At 40.6% G+C, this 21756-nt stretch overlaps 1 protein-coding gene across 5 annotated transcripts in view; it reads left to right on the top strand.

Annotated features, from left to right (window-relative positions):
• Nucleotides 1-20530, top strand: part of TOP3B (DNA topoisomerase III beta) — an 84784-nt gene extending 64254 nt beyond the window's left edge. For 2 of the 5 annotated variants that reach the window (XM_083803555.1, XM_083803556.1), the window contains exons 2-18: nt 4592-4751; nt 5421-5552; nt 6572-6678; nt 8168-8242; nt 9199-9395; nt 9831-9987; nt 11086-11199; nt 12107-12197; nt 12507-12661; nt 12893-12998; nt 13835-13981; nt 14744-14917; nt 15701-15829; nt 16085-16234; nt 16704-16804; nt 17060-17261; nt 18449-20530. In XM_083803555.1, the coding sequence (XP_083659681.1) occupies nt 4682-4751; nt 5421-5552; nt 6572-6678; nt 8168-8242; nt 9199-9395; nt 9831-9987; nt 11086-11199; nt 12107-12197; nt 12507-12661; nt 12893-12998; nt 13835-13981; nt 14744-14917; nt 15701-15829; nt 16085-16234; nt 16704-16804; nt 17060-17261; nt 18449-18930 (2589 nt within the window). In that variant the 5' untranslated portion in view covers nt 4592-4681 and the 3' untranslated portion in view covers nt 18931-20530. Of the gene's footprint in view, nt 1-4322; nt 4506-4591; nt 4752-5420; nt 5553-6571; nt 6679-8167; nt 8243-9198; nt 9396-9830; nt 9988-11085; nt 11200-12106; nt 12198-12506; nt 12662-12892; nt 12999-13834; nt 13982-14743; nt 14918-15700; nt 15830-16084; nt 16235-16703; nt 16805-17059; nt 17262-18428 lie in introns of those variants that run through there. The other 3 variants (XM_083803554.1, XM_083803558.1, XM_083803557.1) reach the window with 3 other exon arrangements.
• Nucleotides 20531-21756: the final 1226 nt, after the last annotated feature.

Below are 21756 nucleotides of genomic sequence, written 5' to 3'. Positions count from 1 at the left end.
CCCAGTAAAAACTGATTCAACAGCCAGCTGAGATTTCTGCAAAGTGACAGCAAAGAATTTACCTCACCCCTAATTTACACAGCTCAGACACTTGGAAAGCAGACATGAGTAATTAGGTATACAGTAAACTTTACAAGACTGTCTAAACATGCCTCTATGGTTCTGAATAATAAAACACATATTTCCTCACATCCAGGTATCAATTTTAGCATTTTTTCCCCCACATTCTTTTTTATTATCTGTGTATCATTTGAACAAGAATTTAAAAACTGCAAACATTATTTATAAACATAGTTATAACCAATACCCAGTGTAGGCATGGTCAGGGCGCATGCCAGCCTGTTCTGCCACAACATCGTTGGGTTTCTGACAGGCCAGCTTGCATGTCTCTCTGTTGCCATATTATAGTTGGGAGAATAGTGTATGTATAGGTGGAGGACATGGAACAGAGACTCCACGAGTACCTTCACGTGATCTAGCTCATCTGGGCATTTATGAGCTTGGTCTTGGTGCCAGCACCACTTGAGGCAGTTTATAGGAGGGTAGGCAGCAGTAGCAGGTCCTCAGAGTGGAAAATGAGAAGCAGGACACAGTGCAGGGCAAGAGCAAAGCCAGGTCTCTCAGGTGAAATTCAACCACAGCTGGGAAAAACGTGCAGGAGTTGGGGAGCTAGCTCAGCTCTCAGAAAACTTGCACATCAGCGTCCCTGTGGCAGTGACTTCCCTGACATGGTGTGAAGACAGCATTACCTCCCCGGGAGGACAAGCTTTCCAGGGATGCTGAAGCATGCTGAGTCTGCTGATGGTTGGTGATCTTAGGGTATGTCTACACCGAAGTGGTGAGATTGCAACTTATGCAGATCTTTCTGCTCAGATAGGCTCCCACATGGGCTGCACTACCCAGATCTCAGCTACTTGCTTGGAGACTGGGGCCTTGTGCGGCCACGGGTGGGTTGCTGTTAATTTGCAAGTAACCCCATGAAAGCAGCTGGGGTCTGTTCTCCTCCAGCCATACCCTCAGGCCTGCAGTACAATTACATGCGTGTGGGGCACAGGTTTCAGATGGTCAGCATCATGTTGCTTTTTTTTTTTCCTGCTGTTTTGTTCTGTTATTGCAGACTGCATTTGGAGAGGAGCCATGTTAGCCTACCTGGACTGTGAATTGTTGTCCATGCCAAAACTGGGCTGGGTTATACAGTGGCTGGTACAAAGACCAAACCTGAACACAATATGTGTGTTTGGATTCTCTTGTTCTGTCCCTGTGGATCAATGCCCATTCACACTGATCCCTTCTGCAAACCCTTCATCAATTTTAAGAAAGCCTTAAAGTGAGAAGAAGTGCTGCAAATGATAAATGGGCACTTTTAGCTCCACAGTCTCTTTACTCTAGTGTTTTTTCCCTATCATTTTAGTAGGTGAGCCTTTGTCCCTAACCAGTACTGCGTGGATTGACAGATGCACGTTGGATATATATGGGACTGAAGCCTGGATATTTTCTCATATAGAGCTTTGGTTATCTGTAACTTTTCAATTTCTCTTTGATTAAGGGGCTGCTACCTAAGGGGAAAATTAAAGCCAAGATCGTATGGTATGTCATGTGTGTCCCCAACACCAGCAACTAATAATATCCCATTTCAGTCAGCATTCACATTCTTCTGTCCCTTCTGTTATTCAAATATATTTATTTTTAGTGCCTTATAAGGAGCACAAGCATGACTTGAACTCCAGCACAAAATACCGAGTGCTGTTATTTCTCTGTATGCGATCGACTCTATCTCCTGCTTCCCAGCACTGAAGTATCTGGAGCCCAGATTTGTAGTCATGATTTCAGGCACATTTTTGTGGCCTCATAGTTCTTGCTTAGTTTCAGAAGACAAGAAAAACTATTTTAACAATTCGACTTGCATTTTCATCATTTCTAATGTCTGTGGCATCCTTCCAGATGTGTTTCTGCCTGCCTGACCCTCCTGTCAATACTTATTAATTTCACGGCTATCTTTTCAAGTGTGTTTGGAAACAAACAGGAAAAAGTTACTCTAGGGTCAAGAATGAACCCAAGGAAGCGGAATAGGAATGATCACGCTCCCTGCACAATCATTTGTATTTCTGTAGGTTTTCCTATCTTGCTCTTACAAATACGGATCTGTCGACCATCCCTGCTTTAGCTGCTTAAATAACTGTACCCTGAAATAACCCAGGTGTTGAAAAACTTGGGGCTCCACAACCAGCAGCACCAGCGTACAGATGCTTTCCCAGCATTGTAGCATCCTTGGTTAAAGATGCTTATCAAGTCAGCATAAAACAAAATCTAACTGCTGCTTTAAACCTAGAAACAAAACTTGCTTTTCTCTGAGAAAACCACAGAAGAGTCTCCTGGCTTTATTTAATATAAATATATTTAATTTTGCCCCCGTCCACGCGTCCGCAGAGCAGCGTACGCGGCCTTCCGCGCTTCCAGACGGGAGCCTGAAGGAGCAGCGGGCAGGCCTGAGGAGAGCCGGGCGCGGGGAGCGGGGACGCGGCGCGGCTGAGATGCGGGCCCGGGGCCAGGCCCCGCGCGGCCCCGGCCTGGCGCAGCCACCGCCGCCGTCCCGCCCGCGGGCCCCGCCGGGCGCCGCCTGCCCGCGCCGCCACTGCTCCCTAGCGGGGAGCTGCTGGGGCTGCGGGGCCTGGCTGGCGCCGGCAGGCCGCTCTGCTCGCCGACGGGCTGTATAAAAAAATAAAAAAAAGGCAGCTAGTGGCACAGAAGGGCTGAGGGTGGCAGAGACCTCTGGTCCAACCGCTGCTCCAGTAGGGGCACCCAGAGCAGGGTGCCCAGCGCCGTGCCCAGGCAGCTCTGGGAGGTCTCAGAGGAAGGAGGTTCCGCAGCCTCTCTGGGCAGCCTGTGCCAGGGCTCTGGTACCCGCGTGGCACAGATGTGCTGCTGGTGGTCAGGTGGAACCTCACACCTTCCAGTTCATGCCCATCGCCTCTGCCCATCGTTATCGTCTGAGTAACATGCTGTAGGTGACCCTGCTTGAGCAAGGGGGGTTGGACCAGAGGATCTCTGGAGGTCCCTTCCAACATCAACCATTCTGTGATTCTGGGTCTGCTCAGCGTTGACCTTGGAGACAGTGATGGGGCAGCCCAGCACACAGGCCTCCTGCTGCTGTGGTGGAAGCGGCCTCAGCACGGGAGGTGGAGAGGCAGAGTGAGAGGCCATGAGTGTGAGTGCCCAGGGCAGCACCAGAAGTCTCATACCTATGCTGATCTGTGGTTTGACCCTAAATGAGCAATAACCTGTTAATTCCCCACATTTGGCGTGCAGGCCACCTGTGTGTTGCACACGCATCTGGTTTGGCAGCGTGTGTCTCCTCAGCATGAAGGAGGCCAACCTGCTCGCATCTTGCAAAGCACCCAGGCTGCCACAAGATGCCCTGTTCAGTGCAAGTCTGGTGACAAAACTGCTCAAAAAGTGTGGTAGCACTCTTTGGCTCCAAATCTGTGGCAATTAGCTGTTACAGAGATGTCACAGGAACCAGTGCCTGCCTGTTTGTGTGCGTACCCAGCTGGCATGGGGAGGTCTGCAAGGAGTGTTCACATCGAGCGTGTGCAGGTGGGAGACTGTGGAGCCGCAGTGTTTGCTTCTGGGGAGCGTGAGGGGGCTGGTACGTAGGTGTCTCTTAAAATAGCACATGGGCCAAGGAGAGCTGTGTGCGTGGACTGCCTGGTCAGCAGGACTCCTTTGGCAGGGACGGTCTTGGTGTGTTTCGTTAAACCAGCTACACACGTGTGTGTACAGGGAAAGTGGAGCGCAGGGACCCTGAGCACCCAGTCCCTCAGCCCCGCTCAGGAGAGCCCCAGCTGCCCCTCACAGGTAAGCACAGGTCGGAGTTTGCACGTGACATTGCGTGTTAAAGAAGAAAAGAGGCGTTGGATTTTGTACAGGGCTTTTAGTAGAGGAAAATGAAAAATATGTATCTGACATATCTGAAGACTCGGTTCCAACTCGCATCCTGATTATTCCAGCTGCTCCCCAGATGTCAAAGGGAACCAGGCACTGAAACAGACGAAGACATTTGTTTTAACAGGTTCTAACTTCAGTCATGGCAAAGAACAAAGAGCCTTGAGTTTGTCTCGACTTTTCTTCCACTAGTACCTTGCACATCTATTAACCGCCCACCAATCTATCCGCAGGTGAGCCGGTTCCTTTCACTCAGGGCGGCGATGGGCTGGCTGGGACCGGGCTCGGGGCCGCCGGGCCCCGCTGATCCCCCGCTCCGCCAGGAGTCGCTGCCGCGGGGGGCGGCCCTTTCCCTTCCTTCCCTTCCCCTTCCATCCCTTCCCTTCCCCTTCCCTTCCGGAGCCGTGCCCCGGCAGCGCAAGGGGGCTGTGGCCTCCCGTCCAGGTGCGGGGCGGCCCTCACGGTGCCTCAGCGCCCCCCGGGCCCTCAGCTCCCGCCGCCGCCATTTCCTGGCCCCGCTGCGTTCCCCGGCCCGGGGCACCGGAGCCCCGCGGAGCTGCGAGGTCCGTGCGAGTGTGCGTGGCCTTCGCGGTTATTTGTTGCTGGGCATGGTTTTGCAGCACACCCGCCCTGTGTTTTCTCCCCGCAGGCCGAGGGCGGGTTTCCCCCGTGAGCTGCGGGCTGTGGCTGCAGGAGGCTGCACCGAACCGCTGAGCGGTGTGGGGCTCACCAGCCGAAGATGAAGACCGTGCTGATGGTCGCGGAGAAGCCTTCTCTGGCTCAGTCCATTGCCAAGATCCTCTCGAGGGGTAGGAGAGAAAATAAGTTGATTTCAGGCCTTCTGTTCTGCCAGATTTCACGGGAGGTGAAGTGAGGTTGAGAAGTACCCAGGTCGGCTACTTGGTTGTCTCTGGGGCAGCGCTCACCTGGGAACGGTGGCTTAGCACAGGTTGAGGTTCTGGAAATAACCCTATGGTGCTCTATTCTCTTTATTTTATTCTTTTTATTTTAACGTGCTAATGCCTGTTCAATTTGAGTAATGGAATCTTTGTAGCTGTAGCGTATGGTAGTGCACGTGCTTTCTGGAAAGTGCCAATCAAGCACCTAGTTTCTTTTCAGGGATTTTGAAGCTATGGTTAATGTGTTATAAATCATGTGGAGAACATAATGATTTAATTATTAACTGCAGTGATCGAGAAAACTGACTGTATTTGCATAAGGATTTCCTGGTGGGAGGGAAAAGTTAAAGGAGATTCTGAATAGTTTCAGTTAAAAATGAAGATCCCTAGAGAAGTTCTAAAGTGATAATTGACTAGAAAAAAGCCTTGATCAAAGAGTAGAACTTTGTGATCAGGAAGACCCTAGCTGTCAGACCTAGACAAAAGGGGATGTCGTTTCACAAGAAACAATGGCTATTTCAATAGGTTATTTTTGTTTGCATGTTTTAAATCCCATTGATAATTACCTTATTCTTACAGGAAACATGTCCTCTCGCAAAGGACTGAATGGTGCATGCTCTGTGCATGAGTACACTGGATCATTTATTGGACAGAGCGCCCATTTCAAGATGACATCTGTGTGTGGTCATGTCATGACTTTGGATTTCATAGGTATTTGTTCATGAAATGTTCTAACTGATATGATTTGTAAAATTGTTAAGGACTTAACTGTTTCCACGATCGCTGTTTTCTTCAGGAAGAGCATTAAAGAAAACTAGAGAGGAAGGGAGGGTGACAAGGTTGCTTGTGGTCAGCAGTTCCTGGCTTGTTTCTAGTTCTCTGGCTGACTTCTTGCATGACTGTAGGCATGCAATTTATCTCTTCAGTACCTGAATAACATTATTGGAAAAAGAAGGCAGATGAGGTCAGTTTATTAAGCATTAAAAATTTGCTACTGTCAATGAAAAGTAATTCAGGAATAGAGTCCAAAAGCATAATCTCTAAAGCACCATAGTGAGCTAGTACAAAATAGAAATGTGGTAAGGATCACGTGCAAGGAATCCTGTCACTAACTTGCTTTGAAGTGTTGAATTAATCACGTGAGTACTCTATTTTCTCTGATCCTAACTACCTCACAAGTTTTAAGGACTAAGTTCTGAGTTATTTACACAGTGCTTTAAAGAGGTACGGTGTCATGTAATTGCTAACCATTATCACCAACAAGTACTTTTGGGAAATGGAAATGAACAAATGCAGCGATATGAGAAGGTGATGACACAGGATGCTCCATAGCATAACAAGGCTGAGACATAATAACTGGCCAAAAGTAATGAGTGGTAAAACAGTCTGCAGTGCGCACGTTTTATGTGTGCTGTGAAAACAAGGAAAAATAGACCCCCCCTCCACCCCCATCACGACCGGTTAATTGTACAAAGAGTTTTTTTAATAGCTCATGTTAAAATTTCTGAAAGGTGAATAGTATTTTGTTTTTCCTTCTATCATGTCTCAAAATTAGAGCTGCAATTCACACAAAAAGTTAAGGGGTCCCTAGATAACCAGTAAAGCAAGATGTATTAGGGCAGAAAGCTTTCCAAGACAAATTTTGAAAGCCGAGTGTTTTATGAAGTAATGTTTTGTTTTGCTTTTTTAAATATGTTTATAACTCAACTTAATACACTTCTGCTTTTCAGGAAAATACAACAGTTGGGACAAGGTGGATCCAGCAGAACTTTTTAGTAAAGCTCCCACAGAAAAGAAGGAAGCTAATCCCAAACTGACAATGGTGAAGTTTTTACAGGTATGCTTTCTTATGAGGTGTATTTGAGATGCATCTTTCAGTTTTGTCATTCTTTTGTTTTATTTCCTCTGGAGCATATTTTCTTCACGGATATGTTGTCCTTATTCTTCCTCTGTTGAACACAAAGCGGTGAGATCTATTTTTATGATTCCAAGAAAAGTGAAATAAGTGAAACTATTCTGTGGTTCTGGAAAGCAATAAAAATTACTACTAATTTCCAAAAAATGGTGTAGCATTTTGCTGTGAATTAGCCTGGCTTTATTAAAAAAAAAATCTTACAGTTTAGCTAGCACTATTTAAGAACTAGAAATGTAATCTTCTCCCAGCTCTTAGAGTGGATCAGTTACCTTCACTAATATAAGAAAGAGAGTCTGTTTTCACCATAGATAGTTTTCTATTGGAGGGTAATGTCAAAGGATTCCCTGTACTTCAAAATACTTGCTACATACCTTCCCTCTACTAAGGTAAACAGGCCATCAGAAGGTACTGTTCCTCACATTGTAGGCTGTTGAATGTTTGATTTATTTATATTCTCCTACTTCCCTGAAGTGGGCAGCGTTTGGCAGTACGTTATACAATATTCTAGAGTTGTTCTAGAGTCAAAGGTAAACGAGTACATTCCCAAATGAGAGCTTTCTTCCCTGCAGAGAGCGGCTTTTTGTTAAAGATTAGATCTTTTTTTTAATTTCATTGTTCTTTATGCCTTCTGAAATCTTTGCCTTGTTGAATTGACACATGCCTTTGCTCTGTTTTCTTTTTTTTTTTTGGCTGTCAGTATCTTGCTTCTCAAAATTTGGGATGTTGGATACATGTTTGGCTCGTAGCAGCACATGCAAGACCTAGCTTGTAAATGCTTTAAAATGTCTCTGATTATTGATCACTTCTCACATGTGCCTCTGAGAGGAAAGTGGCCATTTGGATGCCTTTGCAAAATAATAGTCTTTCTGGAAAGAGGTATTTGTAGTATAAGACTGATTTCTGTAAGATAAGTTTAGACTTCATGGTACCTTTACAAGCTAGGAAAAGGGTTCTTGGGATTTTTATATATATATATATATATATATATATATATGATATAATAAATATATAGAATATGTATTTATATATATATATATATATAACAAAAATAAAAATATATGTATTTTTAAATTATCTGGGAATTAAGACGCAGAAAGAGTAAGGAACTGTGCCCGAAGTTGCACACACAGACTGGGCCAGGAGTTTAGGAGACTTCCACTGTTGTAGAGCTGTGCTGATTTTTGTTCATATTCTGCAGAAAAGTATCTTGTAGGCAGGCTTCTGGTCCCTGGAACCACAGCTTGCTTCTCTCTTCAACCACTGTTTAAGTACAGCAGACTTGTTGTCACTTCTAATATATTCTTCCAACCCTTTTTGCACCAAATAATTTACCTTTGAAATAGAAATAAAAGCTATACAGTTAGTGAGAATTTTTTGAATTGCTGAAGAGCTGTGCTAATTTCTTTCACAGGTGGAGGGAAGAGGCTGTGATTGCATTGTCTTGTGGTTGGACTGTGATAAGGAAGGAGAAAACATCTGTTTTGAAGTAAGGTTTCTTTCTAAGATTCATAATACTGTAATATATTCGTTTGTGGCATACAGTACTACCATTATGTTCTGATGTACTGATATACAGTAAAATTTAAACTAAGTTGAATAAAGATTTAAAGGCATGGAGGGCCTTGGTGGAAATAAATGTTTTTGAGCTCTAATTTGTCAGTTAAAAAGTATAAACAATTTCATAGGTGTTGCTCATCTGAGGTGAATAAGAAGGTCTCTTAAATGTTCAAACATTCCAGTGCTTTAAGAATCAGACTGTTTCAAAGCTGGAGTAGTTATTTTGCCATCCTTATAAAACTTAATTTCTATCATACTTGGTTCATTAGGTGATTAAGACTCTTTTGAGCTTAGAGGCTGCTTTTAAGCAGCAAGAGTTTAAGCAGCTTAGTGGCTGCTTACAGCAGCAAGAGTTTGGACTCTGCCCACAAAAAGTATAGAACTAAAATTTTGCACAATGATTATTTTTTAAACATCCTATTCCCAGAAGTCTAAATGAAAGCTATTTTTTTGTCTTTTTTTTTTTTTAAAGAACCTCATTTTATCAAGTGTTTAAGTTCTTTAAATACCACTGTTTCATAACTGTGCCCTGGTAATACATAGAAGTAAACTGGGATAGAAGCAGATACATACTTACCAAAAGATGCTGCAGCTGCACTGGTGGATTTATTTGCCCATAGTTAAGAATAGTGCTTCACTTCCGGCAGTTGCTGTTTAATAAATAAATCCTTCAATTTTGCTCATTCTTAATACACTTCTGAGAGTATGACAAATACTGTTCTTATCGGTTAATGTATTGCCATGACATCTTCCGAATGAAGAAAATAATTGTGTCAGCAAACGTTTTGTGGGGAGTGTGTGGGTTTTTTCTCCTCTAAAGAGAAGAAAATGACTTAAGCCCTTAGCTTTCAATTACTTACAAAATATGCTTCTGATCTTCGTTAGGTTCTTGATGCTGTTCTTCCTGTTATGAACAAACCTCGTAGCAGCGAAAGGACGATTTATAGAGCTAAATTCAGTTCCATTACTGACACAGACATCTGCAATGCCATGAATCATTTGGGAGAACCCAATCGCAATGAAGCTCTGTCAGTGGATGCCCGCCAGGAGCTGGACCTTAGAATTGGCTGTGCATTTACAAGGTGACAGCATAGATTACAGACGGTTTTGTGAAAGGTTCAGCAATACAGCACTGTCCACAAAATATGCCTTAGACCTGTAGTGGCTAATTCTGCTGAGCACCAAACCAAACAATTTTATGCATGGACAAATAAAAAGAAATTTGAAGAAAGTGTTATGGCTTTAACTGAGCTAAGATAAAGGACATCAGCAGCTATTATATACTCTTCCTTTATGACTTGCTCCCACATTTCTTTGTGAATAAACAAGATTCTGTGAGGCAAATGACTTCTTTAGCTTTAAGACTTGATGTTTCTGAGATTGTTTTTTTTTTTTTTTGACAAATACCTGAATGACTTAATAGATTATTCATTTATGTCTATAAAAGTTTGTGATTTTTTTTGCTTTTCGTGGGAATGAGGATAGTAATGTACTTGTTCCTGTATTTTTTTTCTTAGATTTCAGACTAAGTATTTTCAGGGGAAATATGGAAATTTAGACAGCTCTCTCATCTCCTTTGGGCCATGTCAGACGCCAACACTTGGATTCTGTGTTGAAAGGCATGACAAAATCCAGTCATTTAAGCCTGAGACTTACTGGGTGCTGCAAGCTAAAGTAAGCTTTACAATACTTGTTTGGTAAAAATATGTGTTCCTCATATACAAAGAAATGTGCTTATTTCCATTTTGTCCATTCATAAATTTGTAGCTGCTGACAAGAATTCACAATGCTTACAATTTACTTGTGTGCTTTTATTCAGTTCACGTGTGTCACCACTCTCTCTAGAACAGATTCCAGGATGTCAGTTTTTTGTATTAAAGTGGTTATTGTGTGCTGCTTATAAGAATTCTTCAGTGTTAACCAGCTAAGCTTAGACTCAGCCAGAAAGACTACTTGAAACGGTTTGCTTTTGTTCCCTGGGGTCCTTGGACTGACTGTGGTGTTAATTTGAATCCAAGAATTAATTAGGCTGCCAGCAAACATTGGCATTGCTGAGTATTGGAATTTTAAAGCAAATAAAATGCTCATTGTGTTAATTGGCAATTGAGTCCTCTGAATACTTTGGCAGCTTATGGCAGTTTTATAGCCTTACTGCTGTCCAAGCTCTCAGAGCAAACTAACATGATTTTACTGCTTGTGATGACAAGGATTGTTTAAACAAATAAAAGATAGATGGTAAAAAGTTGCCATTTTTAGATTTTAAAATAATAATAATAGAAAAGAAATCTAGCATCTACTCTCATCTGTTTTCTGATACATCTCATTCATGTGTGTCATGCCAGGAAGTATTTGGTGGCTGTTTTCAGAGTTTCATGCTCTCATATTGTCTGGTTCATATTTATTTTTGTATGTGGGACTTGAAACATGACCTAGTTACACTTTACTTTTAATACAAAGAATTAGTTTTGCTAGATCAAAATGATAAACTTTAAATTTCTGCCTGCTTTACCTCTTGCTATTCCTAGCACTAAAATAAGTGTGGTATTTCAATTAACTGCAAGAATAATTCTAGTCATTCTCATGGCTCCTGAACTCAACATACTCTATCTTTCTCAGAAGTCCCTGGGAAAAAGAGTATAACTGCATGTTTGGAGCACTTGTGTTGCAGAATGGGTATTATTAGGGTTTACTTGCTGGATTGTTGTTGGAAATGTGCATTCTCACACTTTCGTTAATAGTGTTGGTGGCAATTAAATTTTTTTTGACCATTAGGTGAATCCTGAAAAAGAAAGTTCTCTCACTTTGGATTGGGATAGAGTGCGGGTGTTTGATCGTGAGATTGCTCAAATGTTCCTGAATATAACGAAGATGGCAAAAGAAGCAAAGGTACAAATATGTATGAAGTGTTGATAGAGCACGTTTCACATTAATGAAATACTGTTTAATATCTCATCTACTGCATTTTGTTTTCTGTTAAAGAGGGGTGTAGAATATCATCTGTATCTTCTTTTTTATTATTATTTATTCCATTCAACTTTATATAAAATAGAATAAAAGTCAAGAGATTCTTGATTGTAGTTCATATTATGCTACTGTGGTCATCTCAACAGAAATCCCATTCTTAATATTGACTTTGGAAATGGTCATCATTCATGATAGGAAGTCTTCATTACTAAACCTGCTGAGAAATACAGTTCAGAACTCTCCAAGCAGACCTCTTATTTCCCATGAGACACTGTATAAATCAGAATTTAATTACTTATATGGCAATATTCCTGCAGTTAAATTTTTAATCATGTGTATGGTACAGTCTTTATAGCCAATTAACTTGTAATTCTGTTCTGTTCAATACTTGTTTGGCAGTATGTTTGGATTTAAGTGTTTACAGCCATCAAGGTTCAAAGACTGCATGATGCTTTTAAAAATCTGGATCCTTATAGTTAGGACCATTACTTGGATTAAGCATTAAATCCTTGTAGCACCGACATATGTGCTGCTTAGTTAAATGAGAAGTAAAGATAGCAATAAGCTACCTTGCTGCATTTCCAGTTGCAGGTCTAATCACATAGCACAAAGGGACCTCAGGACTATAACTTTACAATTTGGTAAAACTGTCTCCAGTCAGATTTCCTAAAGTAGAAATATATTGGTGGTACTGCTCTAAGAAAAAACCCACAGATATGATGGCAACAGGTAATGTTAGGTATACCATGTGGTTCTAGTCACAGTGGAAATGATATATTAATCAGTTACCAAACTTCAAAACTTTTACTGGAAAAATACTATTTTCTAGGTAGAATCTGTGAGTAAAAAAGAGAAGGTGAAGCAGAGACCACTGGCTCTGAACACGGTAGAAATGCTACGAGTGGCCAGTGCTGCTTTAGGTATGTGTACAAGTTCAGATTTTCACACTGATATAAAGCAAAATACCTTGGCTTCTCAGCTGAAATAATCAAGCATATACATGTTTTGATAGCCTCGTTTCCCTATATTGTATCATTTTTGGGGAAGGAACAAGTTTAGAAAGCTTGTCAGAAGCAAAGTGCTGGGTAAGATCAAGGTGACAGAAGCCTTATAGAAAGGCCAAACTGATTTATTTAAATGCTTTGATAATGAATACTTTTGGACACAGCAAACAAAATGATCTACACATCACTCTGATTATGATTTCATTCTCTCCTATTCCATCTCAGGAATGGGTCCGCAACATGCCATGCAAATAGCAGAGCGTCTTTATATGCAGGGTTATATTAGCTACCCTCGAACAGAAACTACCCATTATCCAGAAAACTTTGACTTGAAAGGATGTTTGAGACAGCAAGCCAATAATCCCTACTGGGCAGAAACTGTGAGTATATGAAGCAAAACCTGTACTGTTCAACAGATTGTTCTCTAGTCAGTGTTTCAGAAATGTCTTACCTGGTATGTCTTAATCTAGATTTTTGCAAACAATAAATGTCTGTAATTGCTTTTATTTATGGACATTGTATTGTTACAAATTTGATCTGAAAAGTTTCTTAACCTGATGGTAGAGACCTGTTATCCACTTCAGTCAATTTTCTTTCTTGTCCTTCACCAGGTAAAAGCATTGCTATCAGAAGGCATTAATCGTCCAAGGAAAGGCCATGATGCAGGGGACCATCCTCCCATCACTCCAATGAAAGCTGCAACAGAAGCAGAATTGGGTATAGACAAATTGAATAGCATTAGAACACTATGATGAAACTGGTTCCTTGAGTTACAGGGGCTGGGTTGAAAATCCCTCGGTTTTAACATAAAATATAATTATCTGAATTTCAGGAACTGGAGAGAAAGCAGACTTAGTCTTAACTTTAATTTCTGATGACAATGAAGATCAGAGCTGGTCTGCTCTTCAGTAATTGATTCTCAGCACCCTAAAACTGTTGAGAACAAGGAGTAGTCAACTTAACACAGTATTTCTTACTTTCCTTTAGAGAAATTCGACCCACAGTAGTAGCTTCTAAGTATTGAAATTTGATTGTATGTTTTTGTTTGTAAATCAGACTTTAACTGCATTTTTAATTGGGCTGTATGGTTTGTGTTACTTATATTAAAATGTAAGATTTGATTCTATGCTGTAATCTCTGAAAAGAATTTAAAACTTAAAGTATACTAAATGGATTGTGCTGTTCATTAGGAATAACTAATTGTTGTAGAAAACGGGTAAATTCTGATTTTCAGGAATCAGTGAAATAATCTCTGATAGAAAAACAAAGTACGTTAAAAGTTTGAGTAACTGTAAAGGTTATTAAATGGCCATGTAAGACTTTTATTATACACAGCAAGATGGAATATTGAAAGCACAAGAGTAAGAATTAGTTTCTGTTCGTAGCAGGATAACCTCCCTACTATTAGATTTTGATGGACTTTTAAATTTTATTTTCTTTCACGTACCAGTTTCTCCTGTGATAGCCACGGAAATCTGGTGCAAGTTTTAGTGCAAATTTTATGTAGAGCTGCAGGACTTGGTTTGTGGGACTAAGATTTTGTTTATCTTCAGGTGGAGATGGATGGCGACTATATGAGTATATAACTAGGCATTTTATTGCCACTGTGAGTGCTGATTGCAAGTACCTACAAACCACCATTTCTTTCAGTATCGGCCCTGAACGGTTTACCTGTATTGGAAAAGTGGTAACTTCACCAGGTAAGACTAACCAGGAAGAAAGTAGTCAGCTACAGATTATTATTTTTTCCCATATATTCATTGGATGGATATAAAAGTGAAGTTTTGGGGACAAGTAGGATTTTGAAGACTTTTTATTTTTGGAGCTATTGAAGTCACAAGGACCAAACCTTTGTCTTCATTTCCATACTTCAATTACAGTAGAAAAAGTCTTATTTTTCATGTAGTAGTTTCAAGAGTTAATGCGACACTCGCCAGTGTAAAGACGGGTTTTTTTTGGACAGCAAATGTCTTTTGTGGTTTAGATTATACAAAGATGGATTTCTTTTTTTCCACAAGTGTAAGAAACTCAGTTTCCAGTCAGTAGGAAGAGTGTAGTACCTCACCACTGAGATCTTCATGGCAAGCAGTCCCAGTAGTCTTTATTGCATTAATACAACTTCCTATTTGCATTTTCTTAACAAGCTCTTCCCATCCATTTGGTGAGACTTCTGGAACTGTGCTTTCATTCAAGGAAAGTTTTTTTGTTTTTTTTTTCACTCTCCATACATCATCCTGACGCAAGTCACCCACAAAACAGATTTGATGCGGTGTCGTGGGACATCTTGTCTTTTGATATAGTATTTCAAATATTGTCTGCATGGTATGGCAAACAGTCTGTATGTATGGCAGCGTATGGCAAACTTTGATCTGTATAATGTAGCCCAAGGTAAAATTAGAAACATATATCTTGACCTTTTGAAAGCTGTGAAGATAATCTCTCATTACTTTGTTTACCTCCAGGGTTCACAGAAATTATGCCTTGGCACAGCATACCATTAGAAGAGAGCCTTCCGCACTGTGAGAGAGGAGATCTTTTCCCAATTGGTGAAATAAAATTGCTGGAAAAGCAAACCAGTCCTCCTGATTACCTAACAGAAGCAGAACTTATCACTCTGATGGAAAAGCATGGCATTGGTACGAACTCACTTAAGTTACTTTATCCTGTAATGCGTCTATCAAGAGAGCAAAGGGTCTGAATCATTTCTCTGAGCTCTCTCTTGTCAGCAGTGACCTTTCAGTGTTCATTTGAATAGGTTCAGTAATGATCTTTTTCCCCTCGAACCACAGTAGCACCTCTTAGTGGATAGTGGATTCTCTATTCCCCAATATTCCTTTCCCCTTCTTAATTCTTATGCCTAGTTTCTGGCCAAAGCAACGTTCTTTCATAATCCATCATTGTTACTTCTTTGTTAGAAAGAGCTGGTGTTGTGTGGAAGGATGCAACTCCTATTCTTAGGAATGATTTCCTGTCAGAACAGTGTGCTTCAGCTTTGCTGGCTCCAGTAGTCCTTCTGTATCTTATTACACAATTTATCACAATATTATTTTTCTTTTTCGATCTGACTTGCTTCCTTCAATACATTTTCATAAACAAGTCCAGTCGAGAAGAACATAGTCTAGAACTCCCATGTATTTTTCCAGAACAAGTGATTGTGAGAATAGCTATCTTTCTGTCACTAATTCCTTGGAAGAAATGAAAGGATTAAGGTTAAAATACATGTTTCAGACTTTCCAGAACTGCAAAGGAACATATGTGTTACTAGGTAGAGAAATTATCCGCTGGAAACAGGGTAGCAGTAAGAAAGTATATGCATTTTAAGCTAAGAAGTGCTGTAATATGATACAAAACCAGAGAAGTCAGAAATAAGTAACTTCTTGAAAGCTTCAATGGATGTATTGTCTTCCTTTGTGTGGCAGGAACTGATGCAAGTATTCCAGTCCACATCAACAACATTTGCCAGCGAAACTATGTCACAGTAGAGAGTGGTCGGAGACTAAAGCCTACAAATCTTGGAATTGTTCTGGTTCATGGTTATTACAAAATAGGTCAGTCAAATAGTCCTCCCCCCAAACCCATCCTCTTATATTTTGTCCCCTTCAATATGTCAAAGGCGGTTGTTGCTGTATAAGTAATGTTTCTGTCTGAAATGATGCATCTAGGAAAATATCACTGATTTGAAAAGCTATAATAGTTAAAACTTGTTTGTTTATTTTGATGTCACTTTAGTTTGGGCAGTTTCCTACTGTTTTTGGTATTTCATTACTGCTTCTCTGTTGCTGATATCTCTGTTTTTCTGGTAGATGCAGAATTAGTTCTTCCTACAATTCGCAGTGCTGTGGAAAAGCAACTCAACTTAATAGCTCTGGGTAAAGCAAATTACCATCAGGTCCTGGAGCACACCCTTGACATCTTCAAAAGAAAATTTCACTATTTTGTGGATTCTATTGCAGGTAAAAGTTGTTTTACATGTAAATTCTATGCAACTACTTAATTGTTGTAAAGACGCTGTTAGAAAGTACTTAAGTATTAGGTTGCTTTTTCAGAGGTTTAGGCTCACTGAAAATTGTGCTGTGACTGGGAGTTTCCAGTCATATGAATTTGCTCTCCAGAGGGAAATAATCATGTCTCTAAAATTCCATTTCAAATTTATTTGTGACTGTGTAGTGTTGAGTTCTGAAAAGCAGCAGACTAGCTGAAGCACTTACCCTAGTGTGTTCGTGTGTGCTTATTACAAAACTCTTTAAATAAAAAGTCATCTTAAACAGAGAAGAGAATTGTGAACAAACTGTTCACAATAACTATTTGAAATAAGCTGTTGACTATTCTCATTACTTCTTCACAGGTCCTGTAGATGATTTTGTGAGAGGTTTCCTCCTAGGAATTAGAATTCTGACATAAGTGTGATAATCTTTTCTGCAGGTATGGATGAGCTGATGGAAGTGTCTTTTTCACCCTTAGCTGCCACGGGTAAACCTCTTTCCCGCTGTGGCAAATGCCATCGTTTCATGAAGTATATTCAGGTAAGTTCATGTCACACTTGTATTTTAAACTTCACTTGCTAGGCGACGTTGAGTAGAAACCCTTTTTCCATTACTGAATTTGGATTCAAATGTGGTTGTCAATAATGAATTTCTTGGGTAGGGGTGGAAAGGCAGGAAGCCTGATGGAGCTTTTCCATGGGTAACAAACCAGAAAGTGGTCGCAGTTGGATTTCCTGTGGGTTTTGAACCCTACTGACATTACAGATATTCTGGAGATTTATATTCTCTTTCCAGGCGAAACCAAGTCGTCTGCACTGCTCTCATTGTGATGACACCTACAGTCTCCCACAGAATGGTACAATTAAACTCTACAAAGAGTTGCGTTGCCCCCTGGATGACTTTGAGCTGGTGCTCTGGTCTTCTGGATCCAGAGGAAAGAGCTACCCTCTCTGTCCATACTGTTACAACCATCCTCCCTTCAGGGACATGAAAAAAGGTAGGAATTTTGTGAACATGCAGGCATCACCTTCACTTGAAATAAGTTAGGTGCAGTCTTATCGACTGTGCTTTTTTAATAGTTTTTAATGAGGGTTGCCTAGTATAAAGTGCTACTCAAATTATATTAGATACCTAAAATTCATATCAAAATGGGTGAACAAAATGTGTTAGTTAACTCACTTCTGAACACTATTATTTTTTGCTTTAATCACCACTAGCAAAGATGTTAGCATCTTTGCAGAAGTTTCCTGTGTATTTTATTGAATACAAGAGAGGCTACTCTTACTACATTTGCTGTAAGACAGAAGAGAGAGGCTAGTATTTTTTAAACTATTCTTGTTATTTCAGTAGCCCTAGAATTTACTGAAGCTGTTTTCACTGAAATAGCTGTGTTTTGTGCATGAATTCAAATATTTCAAGATTGGCTATTTTTGAAGTGATTTTCTAAAATGGCTTATGTGGAGTGGCTAGAGAAACACTTTACTGTTAGTCATATAGCCATGTCTTAAAATTTTTAGAGAAATGCTCAGAATGTTGAATGGACCACAACAGGTTTTATAAAAGCAAATAAGAAATTAACTTATTTGTATGTACGTGACTTTTCTAATGCATAATATATGGACGGGATATAGTTTAAGGCCCTCTCTGAGAGTAGGGGGATTGTATTTTGATGCAGAGATATGTCTTCCAACAACTTGTAACACACTAAGAAGGGAAAAAAGTAGCAGTTAGTATGATAAACGTGAGCTCAAAACTAATTTAAGGTAGCACTTGGAAGCTCTGACTGCATATCAGGAGCTTTTTGGCATCATTTTATTACCATCTTTTAATTAAAAATGTGTTATGCTACTAGCATACAGTGCAAGTATTAAATGAAGTAGCTAGGAGCCATATGTTTCACTGAAAACAATTTCTTTTAATCGCTAATATATCCAAGCTTTATGTACTGTACAGTGGCATTGTCTAGGAATTCTGAAAGCCATTAATAAAAAAATTTAGAGCAAGGGTTTATTCTGAGTATCTGAAAAGGCAGATTGCCTTTTGGGAATATGTTCCTTTGTGCAGTGGTTTAGAAAACCTGTAATATACTAAGCTGTCTTTCAGTTCTGTGTTTCTCTTCCTGCAAACTGAGCAGTGGTGATGTAAAGGGTTCATTGTGGTATAGTTTTACTCTTCTTCCACCAGGAATGGGCTGTAATGAATGCACCCACCCCACATGCCAGCATTCTCTTAGCATGCTTGGAATTGGGCAGTGCGTTGAATGTGAGAATGGGGTTCTGGTGCTAGACTCGACATCAGGTCCCAAGTGGAAGATGGCCTGCAACAAATGCAATGTGATTGTGCACTTCTTCGAGAATGCCCACAAAGTCCGAGTGTCACCAGAGACGTGTGATTTGTGTGATGCAGCCCTTGTGGATGTAGATTTTAACAAAGCCAAATCTCCTCTGCCTGGTGATGAGACCCAGCATTCAGGCTGCGTATTCTGTGACCCTGTGTTTCAAGACCTGGTGGAGCTGAAACACGCAGCCATGAGGCACCCCATGCACCGTGGGGGACAAGGAAGAAGGCAAGGTCGAGGAAGAGGTAAAGGCCGGAGGCCTGGGGGAAGACCCAATCCAAAGAAACCCAAGGACAAAATGGCAGCTCTGGCTGCTTACTTTGTATAACGGCTGCACAATACAAAAAAAAAAAATAAACTTCTTATAAAAAAATTGTTTCTCTTTAAGTTCATTTTAAGTATTTCTGATCTTTATCACTTTCCTGTTCTTAGAAAAGTTAAAGCGGTATAACAATCCAAGATTTAATCATGGTTTAATCAGCAGACAAATTGTTCTGGATGATCAGTTAGTGACTAAGCCTTTAAGCTTTTAATTGGAATTCAGTTGTCCAAGTGGACTTCACAAACAGGAAGGAGACTGAGAAAGTCTACCTACACTGTTACTTGTGGCTAATTGAAAGGAAATGAAATTTTCCTCTTCTGTCATTTCCAAAGCCTTTGTCAGCAATACAAATGCCAGGAGTATAATAGATGATTAAGATCGGTGTTATGCTGCTGTAGCTTTTAGATGTGGAATGGGCTTTGTTTTCTCTGACTTCTCATCTTCTAGTAAATGATTAGTAGCCTCAGATTTTTAAATTACATCTGCAATAATAAGAGCACTACAAATCTGCCTCTCTGCTGCATGTAATAATATATGAGAATAATGCCAATAGACATACAAATTGGAAATTCCAAATATGAAGGGGAATATCTGTCTTGAGCAGTGATTCCCAAATAATGGTCCATGCAGCCAAGTATCTTTAGGTCAGTGAGTCACAGTTAAGTGAGACCTCCTCCCACTGCTGGAGGACAGGTAGAGCTCTCATGCTCTTCTTTTCCTCTGTTCACATAGCTGATCATACCTGATCAAATACAGTTTGTAATGTCTGCACCCCACATTGTCATTTCAGTGTTGGCTAATTAGAGGAGTGTCCTCGTGGTTCATTATATGGAGCTGTATCTAACCACTGGGTTCCACACTACAAAATCTAGTGCTGTACAAATATGTAATGCTCTCTCCTTTCCTTCCATGTGCACATAGCCGGTCCATCTGATCAAGTACAGTTTGTATCATCTGTATCCCCAAAACAGTTTCAGTGCTAGTTGTGGTTGGATGAGAGGATCCCATTGGTTTTACTTACTGCAAAGGCTGCTGCATTTGAACGCAGAATATGCAGAGCAACGTGACACGTGATTGACTCAGAATGGAAAGATGAGTCCCTGCAAAAGGTATTGTACAACCCTGCTGTTCTAATTGGCACTGTGTGCAGTTACTGAACAAGAAAAAACACAAAACACTGCAGCCCTCTTGTTTCTTTGATCAAATGTTTATATAGTTACAGCTCAAACATGACCTATATTTTAACAGTATTACTTAAAAGACACTGATTTAGGTAGAAGCTTTTTTTCTGTAGTTTCTGTTTGTTTTTATCCCAAGTACTAAATCATCTTTCTGGTAAAAACAAACAGTTTGTATCTCCCTTAGCATAGACTGAGTAGTTTATTCTCTTGAAGTTCATCTTGCTGTAACATCTTAGGCCATAAAGCTTAGCATAAGCTATAGTAGTTTTCAGAGGGGATTGTATTGATTCTGTTGTTCAAGCCCTTTCTTAACTCCTGTAGCCTGCTTGGATACGCTAGGATACTGCTTTAAAAATACCTGTGTGTTCAGCTAGCTTCTGCTGCTGTGTATGCCTGGCTGGGATTTCTGCAATACTTACTGTGGGAAGCCTGTCATTAGTCATTCCATGTGGCATTTGACCTGTGTGGCAACCATTTCTTTTTTATTTTAAAAAATATATTTATTTATTATGTTTTTATTTTGGCCATTTTCAGGCAAACATTTCCTTGTAAAATCTCTTTGCTGAATTAGCCCCAGTAGAAATTAAGTGCTGGGAACTTTCTGTCATGCATAGAACGAGCCACTTAAGTGTTCTGGTGGAAGGTTTGAGTAGCTGCCTTTTAACTACCACAAATGGCAAAGGTCTTCTTTCTGCCTGTGCCTGAGGAATGAAGGCATTGCAGGATGTGCCTCAGCAGGCTCTCAGTGCTGTGACCTGGCGCACAGGCTGGTGGTGACGATTGTCTTCAGAGTGGAGCGGAAAGAAGGTGGAGATGACAAGTGCTTCCAGTTTCTGTTTAAAACTTAAGAGGCGCATTCCTGGGATTGCTTTATGAGGTGTGAGAGAGCAAGAATTTTCTTAAAATGCTGAAGTTGCTGGAGATGTTTCTAACAGTAAGGTGAGCACTGTGTGTATCATGTCTGTGGTTCTTACTGGAGAAACAGGTGTTACAGCTTATGAAATAAATCTCTTCTACTTTTGGTTTACATTCCATGGAAAAGACTCAGGAGAAAGCTTTTACAATTTAGGAAAGTTGCTTCATGAAGTAGCGTTAGTCACTTTTGAAGAGAGGAGATTGTTTTGGCTCCCATAGGTGATGAAACAAAAATGAATTGATCTGTGCTATATGGCTGCATGCTTGTCCATGTCTGAGATGGCACTAGCACCTCCTAGGATGCTTGCTTTTGTCAGCTTGGGGCGAGAGAAGTAGCAGGTCTCCATGGAAAGTTGATGCCAAAAAAGGGACAGACGGTGCTCGGGAATATAGAGAGTATCAAAATACAGATTTTGATCTAATGATTATATGGAAAGGAATTAAAAAAAGAGGGTCAGGTCTGATAGAAACAGGGAAAGGGTACAATGCAGACAAAAAACATTTGTCTGAAAGTGATCAGTGGCGAATTTGGGGCTAGTAATACTGAAGGGGTGACTTCATCCCGTACCTATGGTTGCTCATTTAAATCATTCAACTTTTAAAAACTTTTTTTTTTCTTGGAAGTGCCAGTAAGGAGTGGTCATAAGGATGCTGCAGCTTTCCCTCTTGGCTGGTTTCCCAGCAGTCTTTGAAAGTACTTTTTGGTCTTTCTTATGTGAAGCCACTGTAGGTCTGC

The sequence above is a fragment of the Anser anser genome (genome assembly GCF_964211835.1).
Source record: "Anser anser genome assembly, chromosome: 18".
NCBI lineage: Eukaryota > Metazoa > Chordata > Aves > Anseriformes > Anatidae > Anser > Anser anser.
This window is presented reverse-complemented; position numbering and strand designations above follow the sequence as displayed.